The following is a 26,243-nucleotide window of genomic DNA, read 5'->3' on the forward strand; positions in this document are numbered from 1 at the left end:
ATAGATGTCATAAGATATAATCCTGAGTGGCAAAAAAAATTGCTCCACATTACAAAGCCAATCTGAACAGATTGCAAAATTTGATAAATGACATGTGCAAAAGAAGTATATACAACATGAACTGCAAAGGCAGATCTCGTTCCACCAAGAGCTTGCACATGAGGTTGATCAGACATTTACTCAATAGCGAGTAAATGAATCAGTCACAGTAATCAACTAGGCAAGTATCATGCTTTATTATTTTGCCTTCTAGAATTTCAGAAACAGTTTTTTAACCAAGTATTTTAGATGAACCACAAGCTTTGAGAACAGAAATTAATATTGTAATCATCATTTCATTACTGTCATCATTCTTATGCAACTATGCATCCACGGTGCTTGATTTAGTAGTTCATTCGAGGAGCCGATCGTCGATCTAATCATCCTAGCAATTTTGAAAGGATTGCCAAACGGCCACATAAGTATCATGTTCACCTTCATGTATCACTGATTCATTGTGCGGAATAGCACGTAGGTCCATACGTTAATAAATCTACAGAATGCAGTAACTGATGGCTTGTACTGAATTATGGGGAATCTTGAGTTAGTCCAAGTTTCTTGAGAATCTTCTTCTCCTGTGTTTTATCTATGATATGTCAAGAAAAACAAACACAGGAAAGCTGCTTGCTGGTTTACAGAATCCAGTTGTACAATGATGCATTTCCTGATAGATGCATCTCAACTGGCACTGAGGCAGTTAGCAAAAGGAAATTTGTACCACAACATTTCCTGAGAGAATACACCACATCTAATGTACATCCTACTATCATTGCTTCTGCAGGCATGGCGAAGAAATAGACAAGTATTTTTCATGGATGTTAGGATACATTCTTCATCAGGGTGATCTGTAAAATTTGAGTGCAGAGCATTTCCAGCAATATCCACTATTGGAGATGTTGTCATGGAGGATTCCATGCATAATATGGCAGCAATGACATCAAGTTGTGTAACCTCATTACTGCACATTAATCTTGCATGTGCTGCAGCAGACAAAAATAAACTGTAAGAACAAGGGAATGAAAGGATCAAAAATAGCAATTGTGAAAGGAGGAAGAGAACCATAGGAGGTAACAGAACATGCCTTGCCCTAGCCTTATCAAACTTTCAAGCATACGCACTGTTGTCCTTGCTGCAATTTAGAAGCCTATTTTTTGAGAGGCTGCAAAATGTCAAGGCTACAGAAAAATATTTGTTTGGCTAAGCCTAACCTGCATTATGTGTTCCTGATTTTCTCTGTAGCTGATAATAGCTCGAGATAACTCTTTCTGCCTCCTTTGTCAGCACTGGTTTAAACTCCTTCCTTACATAATTGATGTACCTTAAATTCGAAATACCCTGGTATTATTGTATGGTATTGGCAACAAAAGACTGAAAATTTTCTGTACTGAACAGCACATTCAGCTAAATGCACTTTAAACATTCTGCTGCTCATTAGTGATCTGACAAAACAGCAGTTTCGGAAGCTGATAAATGAGGTGAGGATGTTAAAATAAAGGATTAAGTCCACTTTTGACCCCTCAACTATTGTGTTGGTCTAATTTTAACCCTCAACTACAAAACCGTCTAGTACTGATACCCCAACTGTCAAAACCGTTCACTTTTAGCACCTGGCGCGGGGGCAAGGCTGTTTTGACCGACGTTGAGCGGTTTTGACCACGCGTGGGAGCATGCCGGCGCAGGAGGGTAGGCCCATGGCGCGCTGCGCATTTTGCATAAGAGACCCTGGATTTTCATGAAACTAACCTTCACTCCATACTACTATTCACATGAGTCATAACATTTGTATTTAGCACCCATAAAAACTTTCCCAGTCCCTGGGCGGCTCCAGAGCATAGCATGCCACAGGGGGCGACGGCCGACGGCCAATCCGGCCGGGAGGAGGCTCGCCGGCGGCGAGGGAGGGAGGCGGGAGGAGCGCATAGCCCACGCGGCTCCAGAGCAGAGCAAGCAGCAGCACAGCGGGCAACAAGCAGCAGCTGTGACGATCGCCGTCGTGGCCGCACCGCCGGACGTGTCAGCGGCCTCAACGCCGGCAACGCCGCCAGCATCCCCTCCAAGTGCGGCGTCAGCATCCCCTACACCAGCAGCGCCTCCATCGACTACTCCAGGTATGTACCAAGGCAGGGAGGCGGACCTTATCACTCTTTGGAAGAACTGCTCGAGCATGTCCTTGCCGTAGCTCGGCGTCTTCTCGTCACTGTACTCTCCGGTCTCCGGGTCCAGCAGCAGCATGCTCTCTAAGGCATAGTACCTGCCAATCTTGCCGAACTCGGCGACGTCCTCCAACCCCGGGAACAGCTTGGCATCGAGCATCCAGATGACGGCGTCCATGATCTGGATGGGCACCTTGATGAACTTGGGCTCGCGCCCGAGCAGCCGGAACAGCATCTCCCCCTGCTCCAGCGGCGTGAGCGCCTTCCCCGGCCCGCCGATGGGCAGCACCTTGTTGGCCTTGTCCTGGTCGTAGATGCAGTCGGCGATGAAGGCGGCGAGGTCCTCCTCGCTGATGGGCTTGCAGGCGCAGAGCTTGCCGTCGCCGAACATGACGTACGGCTGCCCATTCTTGACGATGTCGACCTGGCCACCGAGGCTCTTAAAGAACGCCGTGGGGCGCACGACGCTGTAGGTGAAGCCGGGGTCCCGCGCGGCCTCCGCGGCCAGCTCCTCCTCGAACTTGAGCTTGGCGCGCTGGAACTCGAGGAGCGGCTTCTGGACGCAGATGGCGGAGAGGAGCACGAAGTGAGCGGCACCCAGCCCCCGCGCGGCCTGGAGCGTGTGCAGCGTGGCGCGGTAGTCGACGCGCCACGAGTCCTGCACGCCGCCGCCGCGGCTGGCGAGGCAGCAGACCGCGGCGTGGACGGGGCCGTGCGGGGCGAGGTCCGCGAGCAGCGCGGCTGGGTCAGTGACGTCGGAGAAGACGACCTGGGCCAGGGTGAGGTCCGCGACGACGTCCTCGGGGGAGTTGCGGCCGCGGATGCCGCTCCGGGACCGCGCCACGGCGAGCACGCGGTGGCCCCGGCGGAGGAGCTCCCGGACGACGTAGCGGCCGATGTAGCCCGTGGCGCCCATGACGAGAACCGTGTCGGAGGCCGCTTCCGCCTCGCCGCTCCCCGTCGTGGTCTACTTCCACGGCGGCGCCTTCGCGCTGCTCTCCGCGGCCTCAGTCCCCTACGACGCCATGTGCCGCCGGTTCTGCCGCGAGCTGGGCGCCGTCGTCGTGTCCATCGACTACCATCTCGCCCCCGAGCACCGCTGCCCCGCCGCGTACGAGGACAGCGTCGACGTGCTCCGGCACCTCGCTTCCGCGGGCCTTCCCGACGGCGTCGCCGTCCCGGTGGACCTCTCCCGCTGCTTCCTCGCTGGGGACAGCGCCGGCGCCAACATCGCCCACCACGTGGCGCAGCGCTGGACGACGGCCGACGTCGCGTCCTCGTCCCCGCCGCGTTCCAACCCATTCCGCCTCGCCGGCGTCGTCCTGGTGCAGCCGTACTTGGGCGGCGAGGAGCGGACAGACGCGGAGGCCAGGCTAGACGGGAAGGTGCCGGTGGTGACCATGCGGGGCTCGGACCGGATGCGGTCAAAACCGCTCAACGTCGGTCAGAACAACCTTGCCCTATGCCCAGGTGCTAAAAGTGAACGGTTTTGACAGTTAGGGTACTGGTACTAGACGGTTTTGTAGTTGAGGGTTAAAATTAGACCAACATAATAGTTGAGGGGCCAAAAGTGGACTTAATCCTAAAATAAATCATAAAAAAAATTATTTGTATTGTTGTGCACCAGCCTTTAAGCTCAGCCTTATTATTTCATGGGAGGTAATCAACGCATCAAAAGTCTCAACCTTCTCAACTGGGGGAGTGTCCACTCTAGATCAGAAGCATCTGTCTTATCTTTCTTTCCATCAACATTCTGCACATTTAAAAAACTCATTTCTCAATAGAATTTTTGCTTGATGACTGACAATTTACACATTATTTTCATGGCTATGGATTAAGTGCAAGATGCAGCCAGTAGAGCGAGTCCAGTTTAATAGCAACAAAACATACCTCCTTCAATATATGAGATGAAACTACTTCATCCCAGTCAGTATTTTGTGAATCCAGAAGAACAAGGACTATATCAAATCTACTCAACAATGGTCCTGAAAGTGTTGTATTCACAGACAAACCTGAAAGGGAAAAGCAAAGATACAACAATCAGAATGGAAAAAAGGCCTTTTTGGATGTTGTTCTGGAAAAAAAACATGGTATCAAGAAACTGTACTTTCAGATACCAAAGGTGTGCAAAAACCATGTTTTTTTTAACAAAAAAGGACATGGGTGCAGAAACTCCAAAAGATGGTTTTAGCAATACTATAGTTTTTTTTAAATTATAGAATTCACTGTGTAAACCTTTTAGTTTCTCAAAATGGAAGCAAAACCGTTGTACTTTCCCAAAACTAAAAAACAAAATTTGTATCTGAACAAAATTTATCTAAGAACTTTAGCAAGGGACAATGATAGAATCTTAGAAGCATGCATTTGTTTTTTGAAGCCTTGCTAAACTAATATTGTTAGCAAATTGAAAATGATTTGGGCCAAAGTACTAATAAAGGGGAAGTCCTCCAAGTGAATCTTAAGAAATTAACTAGCCAATATCCCAATAACACCATCGTGTTATGGGTGAGAGTGGAACCCAGAAGTAAATATGCCTGTAACACAGTGCTGACTTCTGATAACATTTTACATAAGTCACTAAGCTATATAATTGCTTTTTGTGTAAAAGCACTACTTTCATTAGGGTCATATTGCCCTTTCGGATTCGTGGCACCAAAGACAGTAGTCCTTGTACTGAGTGTCGTAACTAGTCCAGCCTGGAAGACAGAAGTAATAATGCTGAGTTAAAGTGCACACTAGTCAACTGTGAGTGGTACAGAAACTGGCAATTTTAAAAAGCAGCAGTACCTTCGCAATGCTTATTGTCTGTTGCTCCATGGCTTCATGTATTGTTGTTCTGTCATGCTCTCGCATGCTATTGAGAAGAATGTCAGGTTAGGTGTCATAGACCTCCATGATAAATTAGGTTATATAATCATATTTGCATTAATTTTAGCAAGAACCCAGAAGCAGTACATGACATACCATGTCTTATAAAAAGTATCAACAGCACAAGACAAGCTATACATCAGGTAAAAATTATGCATGCAGATTATACATCGGTGATCCGTTGTGCGTATCCAGGGACATAACTGGTCATCACTTGTCAGACTCAGCCCTGTAGCAGGGCAACGAGGGCGCCCACCAAAACCAAGGGGCATATGGGAAAGGGGCCCCTAACCTTAGTAGAGTACTAGAGTGTACTGTTTACCCCCTAACCTTAGTAGAGTTTACTATTTATTCTACACCTAAAGAGGGTAGTGCCTACTTGTTACATGCATGTATAAATCTCATACATGAGTATACAAAAAAAAAAAACTGCAATTATTGGACGTCTTATACTAGGCATGTCCGCATGTGTATACATCTCATGTGTAGCACTGTTATCGGATGTCAGAACTGCAGAGTGCAGAGGATAGTGCTAGTACTATTTTGTAAGGCCAGATGAGTTCTAATATAATTTAGGAATTGGAACGTCTTGAATTTCAATAATCATAGAGCACTATAAGGGTGTGTTTCGATCACTTCCACATCTCGCCAAAATTTGCCACAGAAGTTGAGGTCATTGTTTGGATCACGTTGCGTCCATATCTTGCGACAGGTTAGGCTGCCACACTTTTTTCCTTAGTAGGTTTTTGCCAAATATTCGGCGGACAAATCGTTCACCATGTTTTCAGCGTGTCGTGACTCTGTCTGGCGCGTTGGGGACGCTAACCAAACAGGGCCTAATTGCACTAGTAAACAGCATTAAATAGAAAATTGAACATTGGTGACCTGTCAAATTCATCTATGCAGCATAAACCACCATCAGCCAAAACAAGAGCACCAGCCTCAAGCATCCACTCCCCTGACATTACACCCCCACCATCACCGACACCACCAAAAGAGAACAAAATCGTTACTAGATGTAGATGAAACAGAAAACAGCATAATGCTATGACAGACGTAGTACCTCCATCCTTGACAGCTGTGACAGTTAAACCAGCACTGGAGCTTCCGAGACCAGTTGTGATCACAGAGCAGTTGCTCAATTTAGCAGCAAACTTCAAAAATTGGGATTTACCAGTACCTGAAATTCAATGGAAGAAAATATAGTTGCAATTTTGCCTTTCCTTTTCTAAATAAACTTTTTTCCTACATGAATAGTAGGGTCAAGCTTTTTGCTTATTAATCAACAACCGGCACACCCCTCGTATTTAAGCAATAGACTGATCTATTATCTCATTTTGCTTCTCTAACCCCTGTCTCGCTGGTGCAATAGCCAACAACGGCTCCCCAGCTGCGCTGACAAGGTCCAGGATCACATCCAGAAACCTCTTACTACTACCCTCTCCGATCCAATCCACCCAAGACAGACCTTGTTAGCCGGCAATCAGGTACAGACCCTCAGCCTCACACAAACACACTTGGCAGATGAAGTAGTGGAGAAGGGAGAGCAGAGAGAGCACGAACACACACTCACACTAGAATGCTGCTGCATAACTAAACTGGATTGCAGCTGATCCATATACTTGCATATATACATGTTCTACTCTAGTACAGAGGATGTGAAAAGAAAGGAGCAAGAGCTGACCGAATTACTAACAACTCTTCCCCTAATTAGGATGCTCTTGCTTGATTTCCACCACTCCAATCTTGGTCCATGTTGTTGCAACATGATATGGCCGAGGAGATTGCTGCTTTGGAGCGCACTGGCACTTGGGACCTTGTTCCCTTGCCCCATGATGTCATTGCCATTACTTGCAAGTGGGTCTACAAGGTCAAGACTCGATCTGATGGTTCTCTTGAGCGCTATAAGGCTCGTGTTGTTGCACGCAGTTTCCAGCAAGAGCATGGTCGTGACCATGATGAGACCTTTGCTCGAATTGCTCATATGACTACTATTCGGACTCTTCTTGCGGTTGCTTCTGTTCGACAATGGTCCATCTCTCAGCTTGATGTCAAGAACACCGTTCTCAATGGCGAGCTCTGTGAGGTCTACATGCAGCCACCTCCAAGGTACTCCATTCCTCATGGCACGGTGTGTCGGCTCCGTCGTTCTCTTTATGGCCTCAAACTGGCTCCTCAGGCTTGGTTTGAGTGCTTCTCTATGTTGTCAATGACGCTGGAGCCTAGTGACCATGACCCTGCTCTCATTGTCCACACCTTCCCTCGTGGTCGTCCTCTTCTCCTTCTCTATTTCGATGACATGCTCATCACAGGTGATGATTCACAATTCATTGACTTTGTGAAGAAGTGGCTTAGTGATATAATGTCTGATTTGGGTCCCCTTCATTACTTCCTTGGTACCTCTCCTAGGATTAGTATGTACAGGATATTCTCTCCTGTGCCGCTCTCACTGATCACCACATTGTTGATACTCCTATGGAGCTTAGTGTTCACTTGTGTCCCACTGATGGTGAACCACTTGACAACCCGACTCGCTATTGTCACCTCGTTGGGAGTCTTGTCTAACTTGGGATTACCCGTCGAAACATCTCTCACCATCTCTGCTCCGACTCAGGTCCATTGTGCTCACCTTCTTCGTGTCCTGCAATACCTTCGTGGCACCACATCTCGCCGCTTGTTCTTTCCTCGCTCTAGCTTGCTCCGGCTTCAGGTGTACTTCACTGCTATACTTGGGATAGTGATCACTCCTTCTCAGCCTATTGTGTTTTCCTTCACTCCTCCTTAATTGCATGGAAGACCAAAAAGCAATCTGCAGTTCCCCGTTTGAGTGCTGAGGCTGAGCTGCGTACTATGGCAGCTGTCACTGCCGAGGTGACATGGCTACATTGGTTGCTTGAGGACTTTGGTGTGCCACTGGACCGACCCCTCTTTCCTTTGACAGAACCGGCACGACCAGTATTGCTCGGGATCCAGTGAAGCATGAGCTCACAAAGCATATTGGCGTTGATGCTTCCTACATGAGGCCGTAGGTTCATGATCACATTGTGTCTCTTTACCATGTGCCTTCGGAAGTTCAACTGGCAGATTTCTTCACAAAGGCACAGACGAAGGCACACCATAGTTATTTGCTCTCCAAACTCAATGTTGTTGATCCACCATGAGTTTGAGGGGGGAGGGGTTAGATGTATATGTCTTGTAGTGTAGGCTGTTCGCTGCATATTGTACATCACCTTATCTCCCCCTTTGGAGCATGGCAATACAATAAGTTGCTATTCCTAATAGATCTCTCCTACCGTGGCTCTGAATCAGGTACAAATCAACGTGTGCACGCACATGCACACGGGCACGCGCGCACACACATTGAGAGATGAAGTAGTGGAGAAGAGAGAACAAAGAGAGACACTGGAGTGCTGCTGCTTAACTGAACTGGATTGCAGCTGGTCCATATACTTGCATATATACATGTTCTACTCTAGTACAGAGTGGTGTTTTACCAACTACAAGTACAAATACTACTACAATGGCCATACCAGCCATACTACCACCTACTATGGCCATACTACCAACTATTTGCCTCATGTCACAAGACAAGGGAGTACAAAAGGATGTGAAAAGAAAGGACAAAGGAGCAAGAGCTGGCCAAATTACTAACAGACCTAAACATGACAGTGCTTATTTTAACTGGCAGTTACATTTTTTTTCTTCTGATGCCTCCTTAGCATTGTTACCATTTACCAGGACATCAAGTCTTAAAATATTTTTGAGTCAGTCTATTCAACCCTGGTCGAGTTCCAAGTGATTCCAGGCAACTCCAAAATCTATGGCTGAAGTGACTGGAGTCCAAGTTGGATTCTGATGCCCATGTCCATGTCCGTGCAATATAACCTCTATTCTGTTTTTTTTTTCTTGGGTTATAGGTACAACCCCTGCGGTCCTGCCCACTCTCAAAATAAATTAAGCCTTGCAGACCCCCATGGAGAAATCGCTACTTGTGTATACACGTCATGAATACAGTACCTGGATCACCAACAAGAAGCATATGGGGTTCTCCACGAACCTTTGTTCCAGAAGCATCAACATGCTGCACTCCACCAATTAATGTAAGAGCAACTGGAATCATTAAACGTTGTGATGTTATAATAAATTTATTTGCCATATAAAAACTTCAAAAATAAATAAGTTTGTATGTTCTTTTTGGAGGGAAAAAATCTATACTCAAAACAAGAACTCTCTATAATTTAGGTTTGTAATATAAATTAACGAAATATTTTGGACCATGGAATCATTATCAGATGCTACCAAGCATTTAATATGATATGGCTCTCTCTTATTTTTCTTTGGAGTCAACTTTAATATAGAATATAGAATACAATTTTGTTGGGAGTCCCAACCGTTTGATATAAATTCAACCAGGTAATTATTATGGATATTGAAAATCGAGCAACACCATGGAAACAGCTGTGTTGTTTTAAGCCTGGGGATTTAGGAATCACATGAGGGTGGACGCATGGCACACATAAAGCACAAGACAGGATGAATGAACAAATGAACAATGAATTATGTCAGGTTTTCGGTATAAGCTTTTCAGTTTTCTGTTTGATAGCCATTGTGTAATGCAGTTAATATTGTTTAATTATAGTTTGCCAGGCACAGTTTGATGATAAATTACTTCAATAGGTCATACAGAACCATATACAAGTGAAATAAGTAAGGTAAAAAATGCTCTCTTCTCCTATAGGAAGTGAAAAGAAAAGGTTAGCAAGGCGATTGATTTATACTACTCATTACTGCTTTAAATCTGTGGGCAATTTAATTCCTAAGAGCATATATCAAGGTTAGCTGCACAGTTGTACAACTACTTGACTAGTTAATAGTAGGACAACAATACGTTTTTTTTTTTTTTTGAAGGGGCCAACAATACAGCTTAGAGTTACATACCTGCAAGCTTCACCGTAAATAGCCCAAAAATTTGAGGACAGATGCCTTCCAAGATAAGATTTCTTCCTGTGTACAAGAGAAATAGGATAAGCAGTTTACACTAGTACAGTATTGGAATAAAATGTCTGTAAGGCTTCCATTATGTGTAGAGGTAATGTGAACAGTAATGTACGTAGCTGCAGTAGCATTCAAGTTGGTTCTTTCGCTTGGTTGGGAGATAAGCTATTTTCAAACGACAGCTTGATTAGAGATAACAATTCAAATTGACTTAGGACAAAAAGTTAAGGCATAAGATTTGATTTAGACAATTTTGTTAGGAGTGAACCCACTATAAAATATGGGGTGGCCCACTTTCACATTTATAAGCAAAGAAAATAGTCATTTCCTCACTCAAGGTTTATAATCACCCAAGTCATGGCCCCATCCCTTTCTTATAGCCCCTTCCTCTTCATCCTCCATTATTCATCCCACCTTAGTGGTCAGTACAGTGTTTATTCCCTAATGATCTGAGGAACCGTCTAAGGAACCACCTCCGAGAAAGCGAGAATGAAGGCTGTTGTGGTCCATAACTGTTTTCTCAATGGAGTTGCACAAGAACATCCCATGCTTTGTCTGCAACTCTGGATCACAACAGGTGCACCAGGGCAGGTTGCAATATCAGCATTCAGCACATCTGTCCCACCAGTGCATCACATAAGTGTATTGTTTCTTCCCTACGATGATATCCTGTGCCATCAGCATCATCCTCAGCACTGGGCTGCAATGTGAGTCTGTTGTCACATTGCGTTGCAGGAGTGCAGCTGATCACGTGCCGACGTGTGTGACACTGACACACATGCCATTTCAGCAATGTGGGCACCGATGGTGACAACCATGGCCACCACAACACGGGTCAAACAAGGAATCTCAAACAAGAGCTGTCTTGAAACATCAAATGAGATAGAAGTTGTGATATGCGACTTTCTTTTATTTAGAATATAAGCTGCTGGCAATAAGAATTTGAGTTGATTAAATTAGATTAAAAATTAGGTGTATTGGTTTAGATATATTTTTCTAGGACAGAAACCCATTTATGAAATGAAGGGTAGCTGGCTGGTATCGTTAAGCAAAGAGGGATTTAGTCTTTTTCAGACCCAAAATTTCTAACTGCACCAATGTACAGTTCCATCTCCCTACTAAAGTTCCCTCCCTTTCATCTATCGTATCCGTCGCTCCAACGGTCCAACCTCCAAACTACAATAGTAATTCCCTGATCTAAGGATCATAACAGCTTCGCATTTAAGATTAAAGAGTAAGAGTAAATTGTATTAGAGGTCACCAAGCTTGTCTTGTATGTGGAAATAGGTCACTGTTCTTTCAAATTGGACTAATCCATCACTAAACTTTCTAAGTGGATCGTCTAAGGGCCTGTTTGGCAGAGCTCTATTCCTAGATTATCTGACTCTGCTCCTTGATTCTCTAGTGGAGTGATTTTACTGGATTATGGTGGGAGAGCAAGGTGGGGAGCAGGTGAGAATTGATTCTTGAGTGATTCTTGTAGGTTTTGAACAGGGAGCAGTGGAGAGCAGGTTTTTTTAGCTCTCTCCTCCCAGTGTAAATGGAGAAGTGATTCTTGCCTGATCGCCACCTAAATCTGTGCGAGATTTAGCTGTTTGGCTGGGGATGAGTGATTCTCATGAAGAATCACTTCCAGAGAGCCCTGCCAAACGGCCCCTAAGGTCACCAATGAGCAAACTCACATATTTCACGCTGACATAGAACTATACAGTAGTGCAGGACAATGTGATGCCATGCCTCTGACCAGCGCATATTGTGCCAGTGCTCCATTGAACGCGAAAACATAGCAGCCGGAACAAGTTCATGCTGTACAGCCACCAGATCCTTGCCGGGATGCTGCCCAGTGCACTGCAGGAAGATGACACTATGCTTGTATATTGACTAAACCTACAGCTGAACAGTGGTTGGATAAAGAAATCAATCTTAAGTCCAAGAGAGATTGATCTCCTCTCCTGTTTACACACCTGCAGGTTGTGCGTACTTTTTCTTTGCTCACAAACTCTCTACAGTTGATTCAAACAGCAGAACTCAAACCCACAGGACTTACAAGCTACACTCACCATTCACCAGCAGGGGCCCACCCAAGTCATGCAACAATCTGTGGCAGTGTTCTAAACTTCCAATTGCCTCCATGTAATTGCTCATGAACCAAATCAGCACATTGTGTCCCAAGAATCAATCCACACACACACACTCGTGTGTCGCTGATCACCAAAATTCTCACAAATCCATAGTCGCACTAAAGTAAGATAATGTCAAATAGATGAGTTGGTGAATTCATATATAAGTTGTACATGATTAGAATGCAGGGGGGTCAATGCAAAGATCATGAACTATATCCCACCACTTCAATGTGAACCCATTACCATAGTGACACTAAATGTGGCATCCACGTGAGCATAGATTTGATGTGAGTTTGAGGTATTTTGTAAGGGTTATTTTCCTTTTTTTTATAATGCTACACAGGAAGGGCGGGCCTGGTGCAAGCGGTAGAGTCTTACCGCCTATGACCAGAAGGTCCCGGGTTCGAGTCGCGGTCTCCTCACATTGCACAGGTGAGGGGTAAGGCTTGCCACTAACACCCTTCCCCAGACCCCGCACAGAGCGGGAGCTCTCTGCACTGGGTACGCCCTTTTTATAATGCTACACAGCTCTCCAGTGTGTTTGAGAAAAAAAATTATACAAGTTGGCACTAAAGTGACCTTAGGTGATCCACTTAGAAAGTTCATGATAGACCAGTCCCATTTTAAAGTTCGCTGACCTCTGACCTGATCAGGATCTTTACAGCTGCCATGGATAGAAGTGAGCTATCAACCACAAGGTTCCCAATTCACACAACTAATTGGCAAATAAAATACATTATATATGCTTAAAGGTAGAAAGCTAGGTTTAGGTAAGTCTAGGAAACACACAGGCACAGACTACGCACCTTGTAGGGGAGTATCCCTGTCCCTGTGTTTTTTCCAGAAACGCTCAAACTTGACTTTAGTTTCCACGGGAATGTCTACATCAACCTTCAGCTCATTTGTTCTCCTGAATGCACAATCATTCGTAAACATAAGAACAACGAATGAAAGGAACTGACATTGTCCAAACTTCAACCAGAAACAAGAAACCATCCATTGGACAAATAAAAATAGCTGCAAACTTCTGCAGTCTAAACATATGACTACCTCTGATGACATCTGATCTGAGTACTTTGGTAGATGGTGATAAGGAAACTACAATGCAGTGACCGAAGCAAAACTAGTCAATGAGTCAGGTCATAAACTGTAGACAAAGGCCCCTATTTTGTTTGCTGCATACGGGCCAGGCATAAGAATGCATGAATAATTTTTAAACTAGAATTAACATGTAGAGCTTATTGCTGGTATCACAGGATTGATCTGGATGCATGAACAGGCCCTTCCAGATTCTTATCAAGCATATTATGCAATGAAATACTTCAAAGAACAAAGAATTGCAATTGACTAATCGTGTAGCTAAGAATATGGTTAAAACTATAATGATCAAGAGATTCAAAGTTAGTAGAATCAAAGCTTGCTGAGCAACCAAATTATAAATAATCAAATTACCTCACATAATTGGCAAGCAGCATAGGATCAAGGTTGGACCGCACATCCTTAATATCAGGAGACCATTTGGCAGATAATATGCCCGTAATAATGACATCATCTGAAGAAACAACTAACACGGCTAAGCATAATAATGGATGGCCATTATACGCAACTCATGTAGGGCTTACAACATATTCCACTTTTGACTTTTCACATTGGAAATAACAAGAAACAAACATTGAAATGTTATAAGTGAACTGTTCAAGCTGCTCCAAACAATAGCAAAGCTTCTAGACTTTTTTTAGCTCTGAACACAACTGGAAAATTCAAAAAATGAAAAAAAAAGGAATGCAGGATAAGGGCTGAACATGAAGGGACAAATAATACCAATAGTCGTTCCCCATGATCCTATGGATAAATCACAAAGAGGCTGCTTACCTCCAGCTTTAATGCTATCTACAAGGTCATCCATCAAAATTACAGGCATGGAGCGGGGTATAGACCCAATACCAAGAAGCTGTACATTCTCTTGAATCTTGATTTCTTGGTAATCACGGCAAATGGTGCTACCTTCTACAAACTCAAAAGAAGCACTTGTACAGCCACTTGAAGCCTAGATGCAGAGCAAAATTATTAGTAGTAGCTTCCATAGCAGTTCAAGCAAAAGTACAACCAATTATAAAATGTAACAGGCAAGAAAAATAGTACTCCTATCACGTAGAACAATGCAAATGTTCACCGCATGTTGACAGATATATATAGAACAAGAAAAAAAAACAGCAGTAAAAGAATCTACTAAGAAAATCAAATACCTTTGGGCACAATAAAGGAAGATTTATACGATTCCTAGCCTCCAACTCAGGATAGACCTCGAAGCTGTTCAAGGTAAAGAAAATGTAGGTATTGTCTATCCAGTGTGTAAAGGTATGATCACAATGTTCAACAATTCTTCTTAGAAAAAATGATGAGGTCAAAACATTTCTTGCTATATGTCAACTTGTCAAGTCACAAAATTATCATCTGGAAGTTTATATAAACTTTCAAGGCAATCAACAAACAGTTTTCAACTCTGAATATCCCCACCAATTTCTTGAAAAAATGAAAGACTCCTCCTGCTAATGGATCTTTTCACTTACAGACTTAAGTAACCCAAATAGGCTTCCCGTTTAGATGGGTCAAACATTTCTGATTCTGAGCGGAATCACTTCAATCTCTACCAGATGCTGAAAAAACGTTTCACCCTGAATCACCTTGAAACGTTTCTCATTTTAACACTGGGAGGGAGAATAAACCAAAAGGTTGTTTCAAACGGATTCTAGTTCATTTCAACGAGTATCTGGATCAGTAGCAAAACGAATTGAGCAAGTGATTCTGTTTCAAAAGAGAATAGTTTTTAGGGAGAATCTGGATCACTACCAATCAGGTCCTTAGTGTTACAAAAATGTAACAGAAATGATATAATCTTGCCAGCCCTGCTAGAAATATGAAACTCCACTTTAGTTTTAGGAAATCTCTTCTCACTTTTTAAGGGAAGCTTCTACCTAACCAGCTTAATTGGTAGACCGCCATCTGAAATAGCAGAACTGCGCTGATACGAAATTCATGGTGATGCTTCACCAGCAACCAGCCCATATTAGTGTACATGTTGAAAAAGCCCTGAAATATGCATCACAAACCTGTGTTTGCACTTCCTGCACATGTAGCACCTCTCATACTCAATCATCTTCACACAACCAGATCTGATCACAGTTCCCTTCAGAGCAATCAATTTCCTCATGTACTTCACCCTCACCTTTCCAATACTTGGGGAGACCTCTGCAAAAGTGCAAAACACCTCCATCACCACCAAACTACGAATATGATGAAGTGGCCCGCCAAATAGCGCGAAGAAATCACCACACAGGCATTCGAACGAGCACAAGAGTTGCACACGTGCGCACCAGGGGATTCTAGCGGCGATCCAGTGACATCGATACGCACATGCACGGACCTCTTCTTCTCTGTGGTTTTCGAATTCCCCAATTTCTTCAACACCTTGTCCTGCAAGGCAATATTAAGGTTTCAGAAAAGAATGGGGAATGGGCATGGAGATGCAGGAGGTGGTTGTATGCTCAGATGGTTCGCTGACCTGGGCCCATTGTGCGGCGTCTTTGAGGAAGGGCAGGTACTTATGGGGATCTAAGTAGAGCTTGCCGGCGAACTTGGGGTCGAACTCCATAAGCTCAGAGAATCTGCGAGTGGAGATGGGGTGTTAGGGTTTGGTGAAGGGGAAGGGGAACGGGAACGGGAGGAGCTGATCGGGAGGACGCACTCAATAACGAGAGGGAAATGGAGCTTGGAGGGATCGTCGTCGAGGAGGATGCGGTGAATGTCGTCGGCGTAGGAGTTGAAGAGGAAGTCCGCAAGCTTCTGCGCCGCGGCGGACTCGTCCTCCTCCGACGAGAACATTTGGGCGGCGGTGGGGATTTGGGCGGGAAACGGAGGAGGGGTGGCGTCGAGGCGATGATGGTCAGAGTTGGTGTTATGGAGCGGCTCTGTAGTGTAGTGGGCTTGCGGAAAACAGTACTGATTTGTTTCGTGGGCTATTACATAGTACGTACAGTGCCGAAACCGAATTTGGCAGGCCCAGATGAGGGCAGCGCAACTTTGGTCTCGTTTGGTTTCTATTCGGTATGCGAGCGGCCGTCTCTCCTTCCGCACGCAGCATTCCCAAACTGCGCGCTACTAGCCCAACTGGCATGCTGTCTGTCGCCGTAAGTATCTCTTCGCCCATGGCGCGGTGCTACGCCTTGCGCTCGCTGCTGCCATCTTTTCCGTTGCGCACCCCATCCCACGTCGTGCACCCTCCGTCACCGCGCCACGCTCCTTCCCTTACCGCGCCCACTCCACCTCGCTGCACGCCACGTGCCCCGCCGCTGCAGGCCATGCCCCATCCACCACACATGGCGAGGTGCTGCTGGGTGCTGCCGATGCTTTTGTTCCCCACCAGAAGGCTGTGGCCGCAGCGGGACACGTGACCTCAACAAGAAGATGTTACGATAAAAAACAGATGTTTCAAAAGTATATTGCAATTGTTTCATATGGATGTAAAAGTAGATAGGGGTGTTGCATATGTTCTAAGGGTTTCAGAGGCATGTTGCAAGTGTTTCACAGGTTTGTTCAAAATGTTTCATTTGTTCCAGACGTACGTTGCAAGCGTTCTAATCTAGATATTGCATATATTTTCACACATATGTTGCAACAATATATTTCAAATGTCTGTTTCAATCTTAGTGCAGTAAGTGTTTTTATATTGCAAGTTGCAAGTGTTTATCTAAATGTTGCATATGTTTTCACATATATGTTGCAAGCGTATGTTCTAGATGTTTCATCGTTTTCATATATATGTTGCATTCAAGTGTTTCATGTTGTTGAGAGAGTTAGGGAGCGCGGGGAGTGATTGTCGATGCGGGACCCACAGGATACCCCGCAAGGGAGAAAGAAGATCTAGTCCAACTAGGATTCTTCCCGTGTAATCTTAGTAGTAGAACTATTAAGTAATCCTACCAGGAAACCTCATTGTAAACCGACTAGGACTCTGGCCTCCTGACTATATAAAGGAGGGCAGGGCTCCTGAGGCAAAGAGAGAACAATTGTACGACACAACACTTGACAATCAATCCAACGCAAAGGCTAAGGCCGACTGGACGTAAGGTTATTACTCGATCTACGATCGAGGGCCTGAACCAGGATAAATCGGCTGTCTCTTGCGTTAACCATCGAGTTCGGCATACGCCGAAGCCCGAACATACTGCCCCGGGTACCCCCGTGGCAGGCTATCGGTGGATGAACAAAAACAGAAAGATGGAGAACGGCATTGGGGGTTAGATGGTTCAGACTAACCCCGAAATAACCAAGAAACTAATGAAGGAAGGCGGAAGCAGGAAGACAAAGTCCAGCGCGGACAAAAGAAACAAAAAGGACAATCTCACCAGGACCCGGGGCCGGAACCTGATGCTCGCTCGGAACTCTCCATTCAGCGATGACTTTGCTCTGGATCAAGCCATCATTAACGAGCTCGCGCAGCTGGTCTTCGCCGGTTGTTGGAGCAGGCCAAACCTTCTGAGCTGCCCTCATGGCCACGAACTCCTGGTTTTCAATCAAAGACAGGGATGACTCCTCGTCCACGAAGGTCGCCTGAGACTTGCTTGCGGTCTTCTTCTTTCCCATGAACTGGCGGGAGCAAAAAAGGCGCTAAGGAGGACGAAGCTAGAATGATGGCGCTCGGGCAATGGCGACAATGACGGCGGCGGGTTTCTGAGAACTAGGGTTTAAAGGCAAGAGCTGGGCGACAAGGGAAAGGAAGATAAAAGGTCTTTAAATAGATTTCTCAGTGATACAAACGGCCCATAAGGCCCGTTAAAGCACAGCGTGGAAACGCAACGGTCCATTTACCGACGCAGCTAAAACGACGGAGGGCACGAATCCACACAACGGTACAAACCAACGGGCAGATTTCAGACTTATCCGCACAGCACCGCAGCAGGGTTATCAGATAACTACAAGAACAACTCGTTGAACCAAGAAGAAAGAAAGGGCTACCTCATGAGGAACAAAAGAACCCGGTTATGTAAGAAAGAACTCGGTAGTCTCATGAACGACAGGGATCACAACAGAAAAGTCAAAGACAACTAAGAAGACAAGATTCGTTACATTACAAGCGACTTCAAAAATAGAGGATTACAAATCTTACAAGACCCAACGAACTCGGCACCACGAAAAGCAAAGTAGCAAAGAGGAACACGGACACGACTAAGCTCTGGAACGACTACGTGTCCCAAATTGCTACTCGGAAGGACAGACCGCCATCAGCTACACTGTTTTCTTCAAAGGACGGACGCAGTGCATCCAAGGCGGAAATCGGCAGCACGGCAGGGCAACATAGAGCAGAGAAGGCCGGCGGGCATCTGTCTACCCAAGACCGATGTGATGCTGGATATGGTGTTGATCTGCGCCGGACGGTCTCAAGACAGGCGACGAGGATCAACCCAGAACTGCCGGATGAAGGAACGAAGCCCACATCACAAGACTTCCTCCAACTACCACCACGTACATCCTGGCACAATACTGTCGCGGGACTAGCCTACCTCTAATCCCTATCACAAGACTTCCTCCAGCTACGACAAGACACACAGGAACTACAAAATACGCCCGGGGGCTGCTCTACTTCACAAACTACCATGTTCACAACCGCAAAGGTTTCAACAAGAATGTCCAATGGATGAAAACAAGCACCCCGAGACAGTATTTATAGGCCAAAGGATCGGCGCACATGGACCAGGAGTACCAACGAAATAAGCCTAACAAAGGACACAGCGAAAAGATAGGACTCAATAATGGATGGCTCAGTCGAGAAGAAACAGTACTCGAAGACGGGCATATTCGAAAGAATATACCAGCACAGTACAACCCGTGAACAAAAGGCATTTACACTCAACCACCACCACACAACTACATCTGACAACAGCAGACTATCAAAAGAATACGCCAACACCTCGCATCCGAGTTCTTCCTGAACAAAACAACACGGATATATGCTCGGGGGCTCGGCCAACATTATAGCTTAATCAACACTAAGCTAGGGAGCTCGGCTTTCATTTTCAACCACTCCCGGAGGCTCGGAACCAAAGACAAAGGACCAAGAATACAAGACACATCAAGACTCTTCATCCAACCTCTTTTCTAAAAGAGAAGAACTCGGAGAAAGCAGGATACATAACCACAGAATTTTTTGAAGACAAGAATCTGGACCCTCCAACTTTTGCAAAGCAAAAGCAAGAGGCTCGGGGGCTACACTCAGTGAGTGCAATTTTTACGAAAAATTGCACCCAACCAAAAAGAACCCGGACATAAGCTCGGAGGCTGCATGCCGCGTAACTACTCGGATGATGAAATAATCCAAGTCTCGGAAACTACTTCAGAACACAAATTTTAAAGCAACATAAAGGATCAAGACCCTCCAACTTTTTGTTCCAAATAGCAAGAGGCTCGGGGGCTACACTCAGTGAGTGCACTTTTTCTTCGAAAAAGCGCACGTCACCAAAAGACTTACTCAACGCAGACCACTTCAAGACATTACGACAAAAAGAACCCGGAACGAGCCATATTCGAGTTCTTTTTCATAAAACTTCAACGAACAATCAGAGCAACTTCAAGACAAGATCCTCCAGCTCCTTGTTCCAATTAGCAAGAGGCTCGGGGGCTACAACCCGATGGATGTACTTTTTTCAAAAAAGCACTCACCACTCGAAGATCCCAAGAAGCGCTACAAGGTTTCACTCCAGAAAGCACTCGGATGACATTTTGTTCCTACTCAACAAGACTTGAAAGAGCAAAGCGAGACTTTCAGAGCTCAACCATGAAGTGCTCGGGGGCTTGTCGATGCGGGACCCACAGGATACCCCGCAAGGGAGAAAGAAGATCTAGTCCAACTAGGATTCTTCCCGTGTAATCTTAGTAGTAGAACTATTAAGTAATCCTACCAGGAAACCTCATTGTAAACCGACTAGGACTCTGGCCTCCTGACTATATAAAGGAGGGCAGGGCTCCTGAGGCAAAGAGAGAACAATTGTACGACACAACACTTGACAATCAATCCAACGCAAAGGCTAAGGCCGACTGGACGTAAGGTTATTACTCGATCTACGATCGAGGGCCTGAACCAGGATAAATCGGCTGTCTCTTGCGTTAACCATCGAGTTCGGCATACGCCGAAGCCCGAATATACTGCCCCGGGTACCCCCGTGGCAGGCTATCGGTGGTAAAACATCGACAGCGATAGTGGCATGGCACGGGGCGCGGGGGAATGGTGTGCGGCGAACTAGGGACCAACGGACGGGCCGCGTGGCATGTCGGTGTCCTGCGGACGGGGCTCGCTAGGGCCGGCAGTCGGGGCGCAACGGGGGCGGGATGCGCGTGCGGGGCGGGGCGGGGCAGGCTGCGCGTGTGAGGTTAGTCGCGCTGTGACGGGGCAGGAGGCGCGTGCGCGGCGAGAAAAAAAAAATCAACGGACAAGGGCAGGCTCCATCCGTCCGAACACGCTATCACTGCCGTTAGATATATGTAGCTTACCTTTATGGAATTTTTTTCACGCTTCTTTAGAGCGCAGGTGCCTGAAAACGCAGACCAAAAGCACCTGACAACTGAATGAAAGAAATCAAGGAAAGAAGCTCCAAAGCCATCTGATTTAGATCCAATGAATGAGAATCATGTTAATGCAAAATTCCAGGCACCAAATATAGTCGGTCCTTTTTTTTTGACTAAAAGAGTAGCTCACTAAATTTTAGCTGTATCTCAACTAGTCCTTCTAGACAGTGGCGGATGTGGGATGCGGGATAAGGGGGGGCTAAAACAACAGAGATGTTGATTTGCACGAAGATTTAACGGTGAAATCAAGTTTTTGCTACAGTAATTAGCATTGAAATCAAGAAATTAGGGGGGGCTGGAGCCCCCCCAGCCCCCCCTTTGGATCCGCCACTGCTTCTAGACATTGTTTGCCTAGACAATCGTTTAGCCCATTTATACATTGTTCAAATGTATGTCAATTTTGTTTAATTGATCGTTTCGGTTTTGTTTAATCGATCTTTTATCACATTTACACGATCGTTTATCCGAATAATGGTTAAACAACAAGCGACCGACTGTTTACAACTACTCCTACCTAATCAAACAGGGTCTAATAAGTCAGCTAAAGACATCAATAAACATTTTGTTTTTTGCGAGGAGACATCAATAAACTTGATAAGCTAAACCCCGAGAACATCGAGGAAGCTAGACACAAACACAGCACAGGCAAACAATCACTCGTGCTTGAATCCGCGCAAATGCCTGTGCCGCTGCGCGCATGTACGCTCTTTGCACGGCACGGCGCTGCGCCACCAGCCTCTAGTCAGCTCTGCCTTGTTGTGCCCTTGCCAGCCTTTTAAAGCAGCACCTGCCATCTTCTGGAGCGCTACCCTGTACATAGTGCGGCCAGAGCTAGAGCCAAAGGCTGACGGGTTGACGCTTCCAAACACGCGCGCGCTCGCCCATGCATGCGAAGAATGCTAGTATGGCCTATCAGTCTCGGACTGTCGCCAGAGCAAAAGGCGCCGAGCTCCAGCGTAGGCGGAGCCCCGCGCACCGGGCAGGCGGACACGAAAGCGATAAAGCAGCCCGCTCCAGGCTGCCGGTTCCAATCAGGCCGAGCAGTGGTGGGCGGCGGCCCCGCCCGCGCAGCCGCGCTGTTCAGCTGTCAACGCCGCCACGGCGGCCGCCGTGCCGTGTAAAAGCAGGCGCGCGCACGTCAGTACGTGCCGCGTACCAACGGAGTACGCCCACCGTCGATTGGGACCCGATGGGCGGCCGGATCGCGACCGACGCGGCGACGGGTGTGGAAGAAGGGTTGGAACTTGGAAGGAGGCGGCGCATGGAGGCGCGCGCCCACGTAGCACCATTGTGCGCCTGGGTAGTCGCGCATTCGCCAGCGCGGTCCCGGACGGAGGGGACACCGTACGCACGGCGGCCGGCGCTTTGTCTGCCGGCCGGGGGGAGCTGCGGGCCGCGAGGGCGAGGCGACAGGCGACCCTGCGCCTGCGGCGTGGCGTGCACGGTGCGCGGCGCGGGCGTGGAAGCCTCCGTGCGTGCATGTTTTGCAGGCGGCACGGCCACCTAGCCTCGGAAATGAATGGCGGTGCATCGGTATGCACGTGCCAAATGCAGCGGCGCGCACGTTGAGGCATCGTGAGAGATTGGGATAGTCAACTGATCTTTTTTCGCGGAGATTCCCAGGTACTCGTCCATCCATTCCACGATACGACTACTCGTGCGTTTATCTTTTTCCTCCGCAAGAATTTATTGTGTTGACACTCGACAATCTTTGCCATCGTTTACGCTATCTAACCGCCAACTTAATAGGGATTCTTCTACAACGATGCACTGTGATGGCTCAACGCTAACAGTCTTTTATATATACCTTCTGCCATTGTGAATCTGGAGCGTCAAGAAGCACACTGGCCGATTTTGTCATCAGTGTAGCTATGTTTACGTGCCAGTATCCTGCTTATGAACCAATCATCAGTGTACTGCCTGATTTTGTCGACTGCTTAGGCCTGTTTTGGATTAAAGGAAATTCATAGGAATCCATTCCTTTGAAAATGTTTCTAGAAATGCTGTTTGGAACGAAGGAAACTTCAACAGTAAACACAAAGGAAAGTTTCCTACCTCCATTCATTTTACGGGAAACAAAACATCCAGTCCAAACTAATGGATTCACGAAGACCGAGACAGCGAGAGAAGAGAAAAAAAAAATAATGTTACTTTCTGCATTTTTCCTGTGTTATGGATTCCTGTGTTCCAAACACCCCTTCTAGTTATTTTCCTCGTTTTTTCTTTCATCTGTTTTACCACTGCACACTCAATCTATTCCTATATTTTTTCTATTTCCGTGTTTTTTATTCCTGCATTCTAAACGTACCCTTAGTTTTGGATGATGCGGTTCAGCCAAAAGGAAATCAATGCAACATCTGTCGTCAGGTCCTCTAGGACGTGTGGTTGTGTGCGCGTGCGCTTCCCGCCGCCCACCGGCCGGCCAGACGGACCCCATCCAGCTGAGCCAAAACCGAACCCCCAGGGAGGCTCCAACCACGCCATGGACACACGCACTCCGCCACCCACGTACCCCAACTGCTACGCTCCCCCGACACCCAACTCACTGCCCACTGGCTCCGCCTCCGCCCGCGTCCGCGCAACTTCTCCAGCTCCCACCTCCCGCCTCCCGCCTCCCGCGCCATATATAGGACCACGCACCCGCACGGCCAGGCCACGCCGCACCACCACCAGCTCCCGCCCGCGCACGCCCGCGCAACCCCACCCCACGCATTTATTGGCCCTTTGCTGCGCTCGTGCTCGTGCAGCCGCGTCCGAGATCGCCAGCCAGGCATGGCAGCCGGCGCCGGCAAGTCGTCGAAGGAGGCGGACCCCGCGCGGTGCAGGAGGCACCCGAAGCACCGGCACGCGGCGGGTGTGTGCCCGTTCTGCCTACGCGACCGCCTGTCGCGCCTCTCCGCCGCCGCGGCCGCCTCCGGCTCCGGCTCCGCGCGCGCCGGCGCCGCCTATGCGTCGGCGTCATCGTCGGCCTCCTCCCCGCCGTGCTCGTCGTGGGAGGAGACCGTAGCGCAGTCGTCGTCGGCCCAGGCGCCGCGGCCGGCCCGCCGCGGGAGCCTCGCGCTGCTGCTGCGGCAGGAGGGCAGGGAGGCGGTGGCGCTAGCCGCGGGCCGCCGAGCGGAGCAGGAGCGGGAGGGGGAGGATGAGAGGAAGGCGAAGAGGGGCAACTTCTGGACGCGGCTGCAGCAGCAGCTCCACCACGGTGGCTGGCACAAGAAAGACGGGTGCTCGGTGGCCGCAGAGAGGCAGAACGCCGCCGCGCCGCACAGGCGGGCGCCGGTGGTGTGATGCTCGATGCCTCGATCAGGGAGCGGCGACCATTGGAGACCATGCGGATCGTGGACGAGCGCGTCGAGGTGCTCGTCGGTTCTGTGCTGTAGCTGCGTTTACGCTGTTGATTACTAGCAATCTTTCGGTTTCTTTTTCTCAAAAATGTCATGTGACTGCTGCCGTGGAATGGATGGCCGGGTGGCGACAGGCGGCCTAATGGCTCGCCCATTTTGTAAACATCACTAGATGGAATGAAGCTTGCACTTGGCTGTTCGCTCGTTCGCGTTACTCTGCTGCCATCATCTCCGATCAATCAAACTTATTGTTCACCTGTTTCAGGCTTATGGTCCGTTATTAACTACTACTACTAGTCTTGCAAGCGAGTTGTTGTGGGGAATGGGTCGAGCCGTTAGGAGAGATACTCACAGGGATGCACATGTGTCGGGTCGAGCAGCTAGGAGAGGCCCAGCCCACGAGACAGACTTCACAGGGGCCGTGTCGCCAGTTGAGGTATGGCGTAAGTCAGCGTGTCTAGACTGCGTGAAGATCCTCCATGATTTAGAAATCTGTTCGGATATGCTAGATTATCATGATATTTATAACTTCTTATCTTATAAACCGATCAGGATAGAAACAATCGATTTGTAATCCTACCCTCAGTCTATATAAGACGGATATGGATCCTCTCGTTTTGATCTGATCATACGTAATACAATCCATCGGCCTGTTCGCTGGTTGGTTTCTGGGCTGGTTTGGGTTGGCTGGTGCTGATTTATTGTGAGAGGAAAACACTGTTGGCTGGCTGGTTTGGGCTGGCTGAAACCAACCAGCGAACAGGCTGCATAAAGACACAGGACGTAGGGTATTACGTCAAGCCGATGGCCCAAACATGTCTAATCACTGTCTCTCGTATTCTGTCACCATCCGGTTCCCTCACGCGCACCTCTACCGATTCATCTACTATCGTGGGCATACCTTTCGATAGACTGTCGACCACATTACGTCAACAGTGGTGCGCCAGGTAGGAGGTGTGCGTGCTGAATTTATGACTAACTAGATGGTTACCTTTCTGAGCTCCATGGCCCTTCCCGAGCCGGGCCAGATCTTCACAGATCCATAACTTGGGTCGTCGGCCCTGACGGCAACGGAAGGATCATGGAGGCGGCGCAGGATCACCCTGCACCTACCATACTGACACCTGCAATAACATCTCCGGGAGTGTTCGACTGCTCGTAAAAGCCGGCTTATAAGCCATGGTATAATATTTTCTTTCCCAAAAAATTAGACATACAAATTAGCACAAGCGGCTTTACGAGCAGCCGAACACTCCCTCCGATCTCGGTGCCCCACCGCTGGGTTAGGAGATCTATCAGCAGTGACGATCTGATCGCATCCATCGATCGGGTCACTGATCGCCCAAGGGAATGTCAACTCCTCGTGGATTTGGTCCTAGACCAATCCAGAGCAGGTGACGATTTTTCTGCACTCCAAGATCACCAAACCACTACGACCGAGCGACCTGCTCAGTCACACCGTTCGAGGCGACCATATTATGATCTGGTGATCACGGCTGCTCTAGAGGGGCGCATGGCGCGGCGCCGACCACTTCTCGCTACCAGCCTACGCTTGGCCGACTACGAGGACCTGACAGAGAACCCGTCGAGGCCCTATCCTTTTGGGTTGAAGGGTGCGGGATCTGTGTATCAGAACGCCATCCACCAAATCTTCGTCGACCACGTTGAGCACGACCATGCCACCGATCTCTAAATGATCGACCCAACTGACTCCGGTCAGCCTACGCTCGTGGTCAACATGGTGGCTATTCGTCAGCTTTTAGGTGATTTCGATCTTCCGACTAAGTCTCTCCACAACATTCTGGACGAGACCCCCAATGATTATTTCGAGGGCTCAACCCAAACCGTGCCGAGCTACCCTACTTTCCCTTCAAGGTTCGGGGCATGATTTTCCACGTCAGCCATGACAGCGTCACCAAAGACGACGAAACCACTGAAGAGCGCGAATCTCGTCCGGCAAAGAACGCCGATCACCAACGTCGCTGAGATATAGAAGTAGCCCAAGCGACCGATGAGGATGGTCGCGGCCCACCCCACCATCAACGTAATCTAGAAGAAGCGTTCGACATGGTGGGTGACCAGCCAGTCTACCAGATCCCGAGCAC

The 26,243-nt window shown here is 47.6% G+C and overlaps 3 protein-coding genes across 3 annotated transcripts; 1 reads left to right on the forward strand and 2 right to left on the reverse strand.

Annotated features, from left to right (window-relative positions):
- Positions 1-315: 315 nt before the first annotated feature.
- On the reverse strand, positions 316-16,069 carry LOC136528371 (probable DNA helicase MCM9). The gene is made up of 20 exons (XM_066521329.1): positions 15,924-16,069; positions 15,741-15,843; positions 15,553-15,652; positions 15,289-15,427; positions 14,425-14,488; positions 14,051-14,225; positions 13,631-13,730; positions 12,985-13,088; positions 9,999-10,064; positions 9,078-9,170; positions 6,124-6,240; positions 5,946-6,018; positions 4,980-5,046; positions 4,807-4,888; positions 4,083-4,204; positions 3,878-3,945; positions 1,248-1,357; positions 1,121-1,168; positions 867-1,019; positions 316-625 (listed from the first exon to the last, which is right to left on the reverse strand). Exons 1-20 carry the CDS (start codon positions 16,058-16,060, stop codon positions 567-569), a joined length of 1,980 nt encoding a protein of 659 aa, XP_066377426.1. The 5' UTR covers positions 16,061-16,069; the 3' UTR covers positions 316-566.
- On the reverse strand, positions 1,544-3,153 carry LOC136528591 (divinyl chlorophyllide a 8-vinyl-reductase, chloroplastic-like; the record flags this gene model as incomplete). The annotated part of the gene is made up of 1 exon (XM_066521554.1): positions 1,544-3,153. A coding segment is annotated over one exon (1,356 nt), but the record flags the coding sequence as incomplete, so codon positions are not given.
- Positions 16,070-23,414: 7,345 nt separating the features above from the next.
- On the forward strand, positions 23,415-24,354 carry LOC136525174 (uncharacterized). Its single transcript, XM_066518170.1, has one exon. It carries the CDS (start codon positions 23,570-23,572, stop codon positions 24,080-24,082), a length of 513 nt encoding a protein of 170 aa, XP_066374267.1. The 5' UTR covers positions 23,415-23,569; the 3' UTR covers positions 24,083-24,354.
- The last annotated feature ends 1,889 nt before the right edge of the window (positions 24,355-26,243 follow it).

The sequence above is a fragment of the Miscanthus floridulus genome, chromosome 19, assembly GCF_019320115.1.
Source record: "Miscanthus floridulus cultivar M001 chromosome 19, ASM1932011v1, whole genome shotgun sequence".
NCBI classification, from domain to species: Eukaryota; Viridiplantae; Streptophyta; class Magnoliopsida; order Poales; family Poaceae; genus Miscanthus; species Miscanthus floridulus.

Bases quoted from the DNA above. Each gene is read 5' to 3' on its own strand.
- LOC136528371 (XM_066521329.1), bottom strand. From the start codon at position 16,060: ATGTTCTCGTCGGAGGAGGACGAGTCCGCCGCGGCGCAGAAGCTTGCG. The intron at 15,844-15,923 runs GTGCGTCCTCCC...CTCCACTCGCAG, and splicing joins CATTTCCCTCTCGTTATTGA to ATTCTCTGAGCTTATGGAGT. The intron at 15,653-15,740 runs GTCAGCGAACCA...ATTGCCTTGCAG, and splicing joins ACGCCGCACAATGGGCCCAG to GACAAGGTGTTGAAGAAATT.
- LOC136525174 (XM_066518170.1), top strand. From the start codon at position 23,570: ATGGCAGCCGGCGCCGGCAAGTCGTCGAAGGAGGCGGACCCCGCGCGG.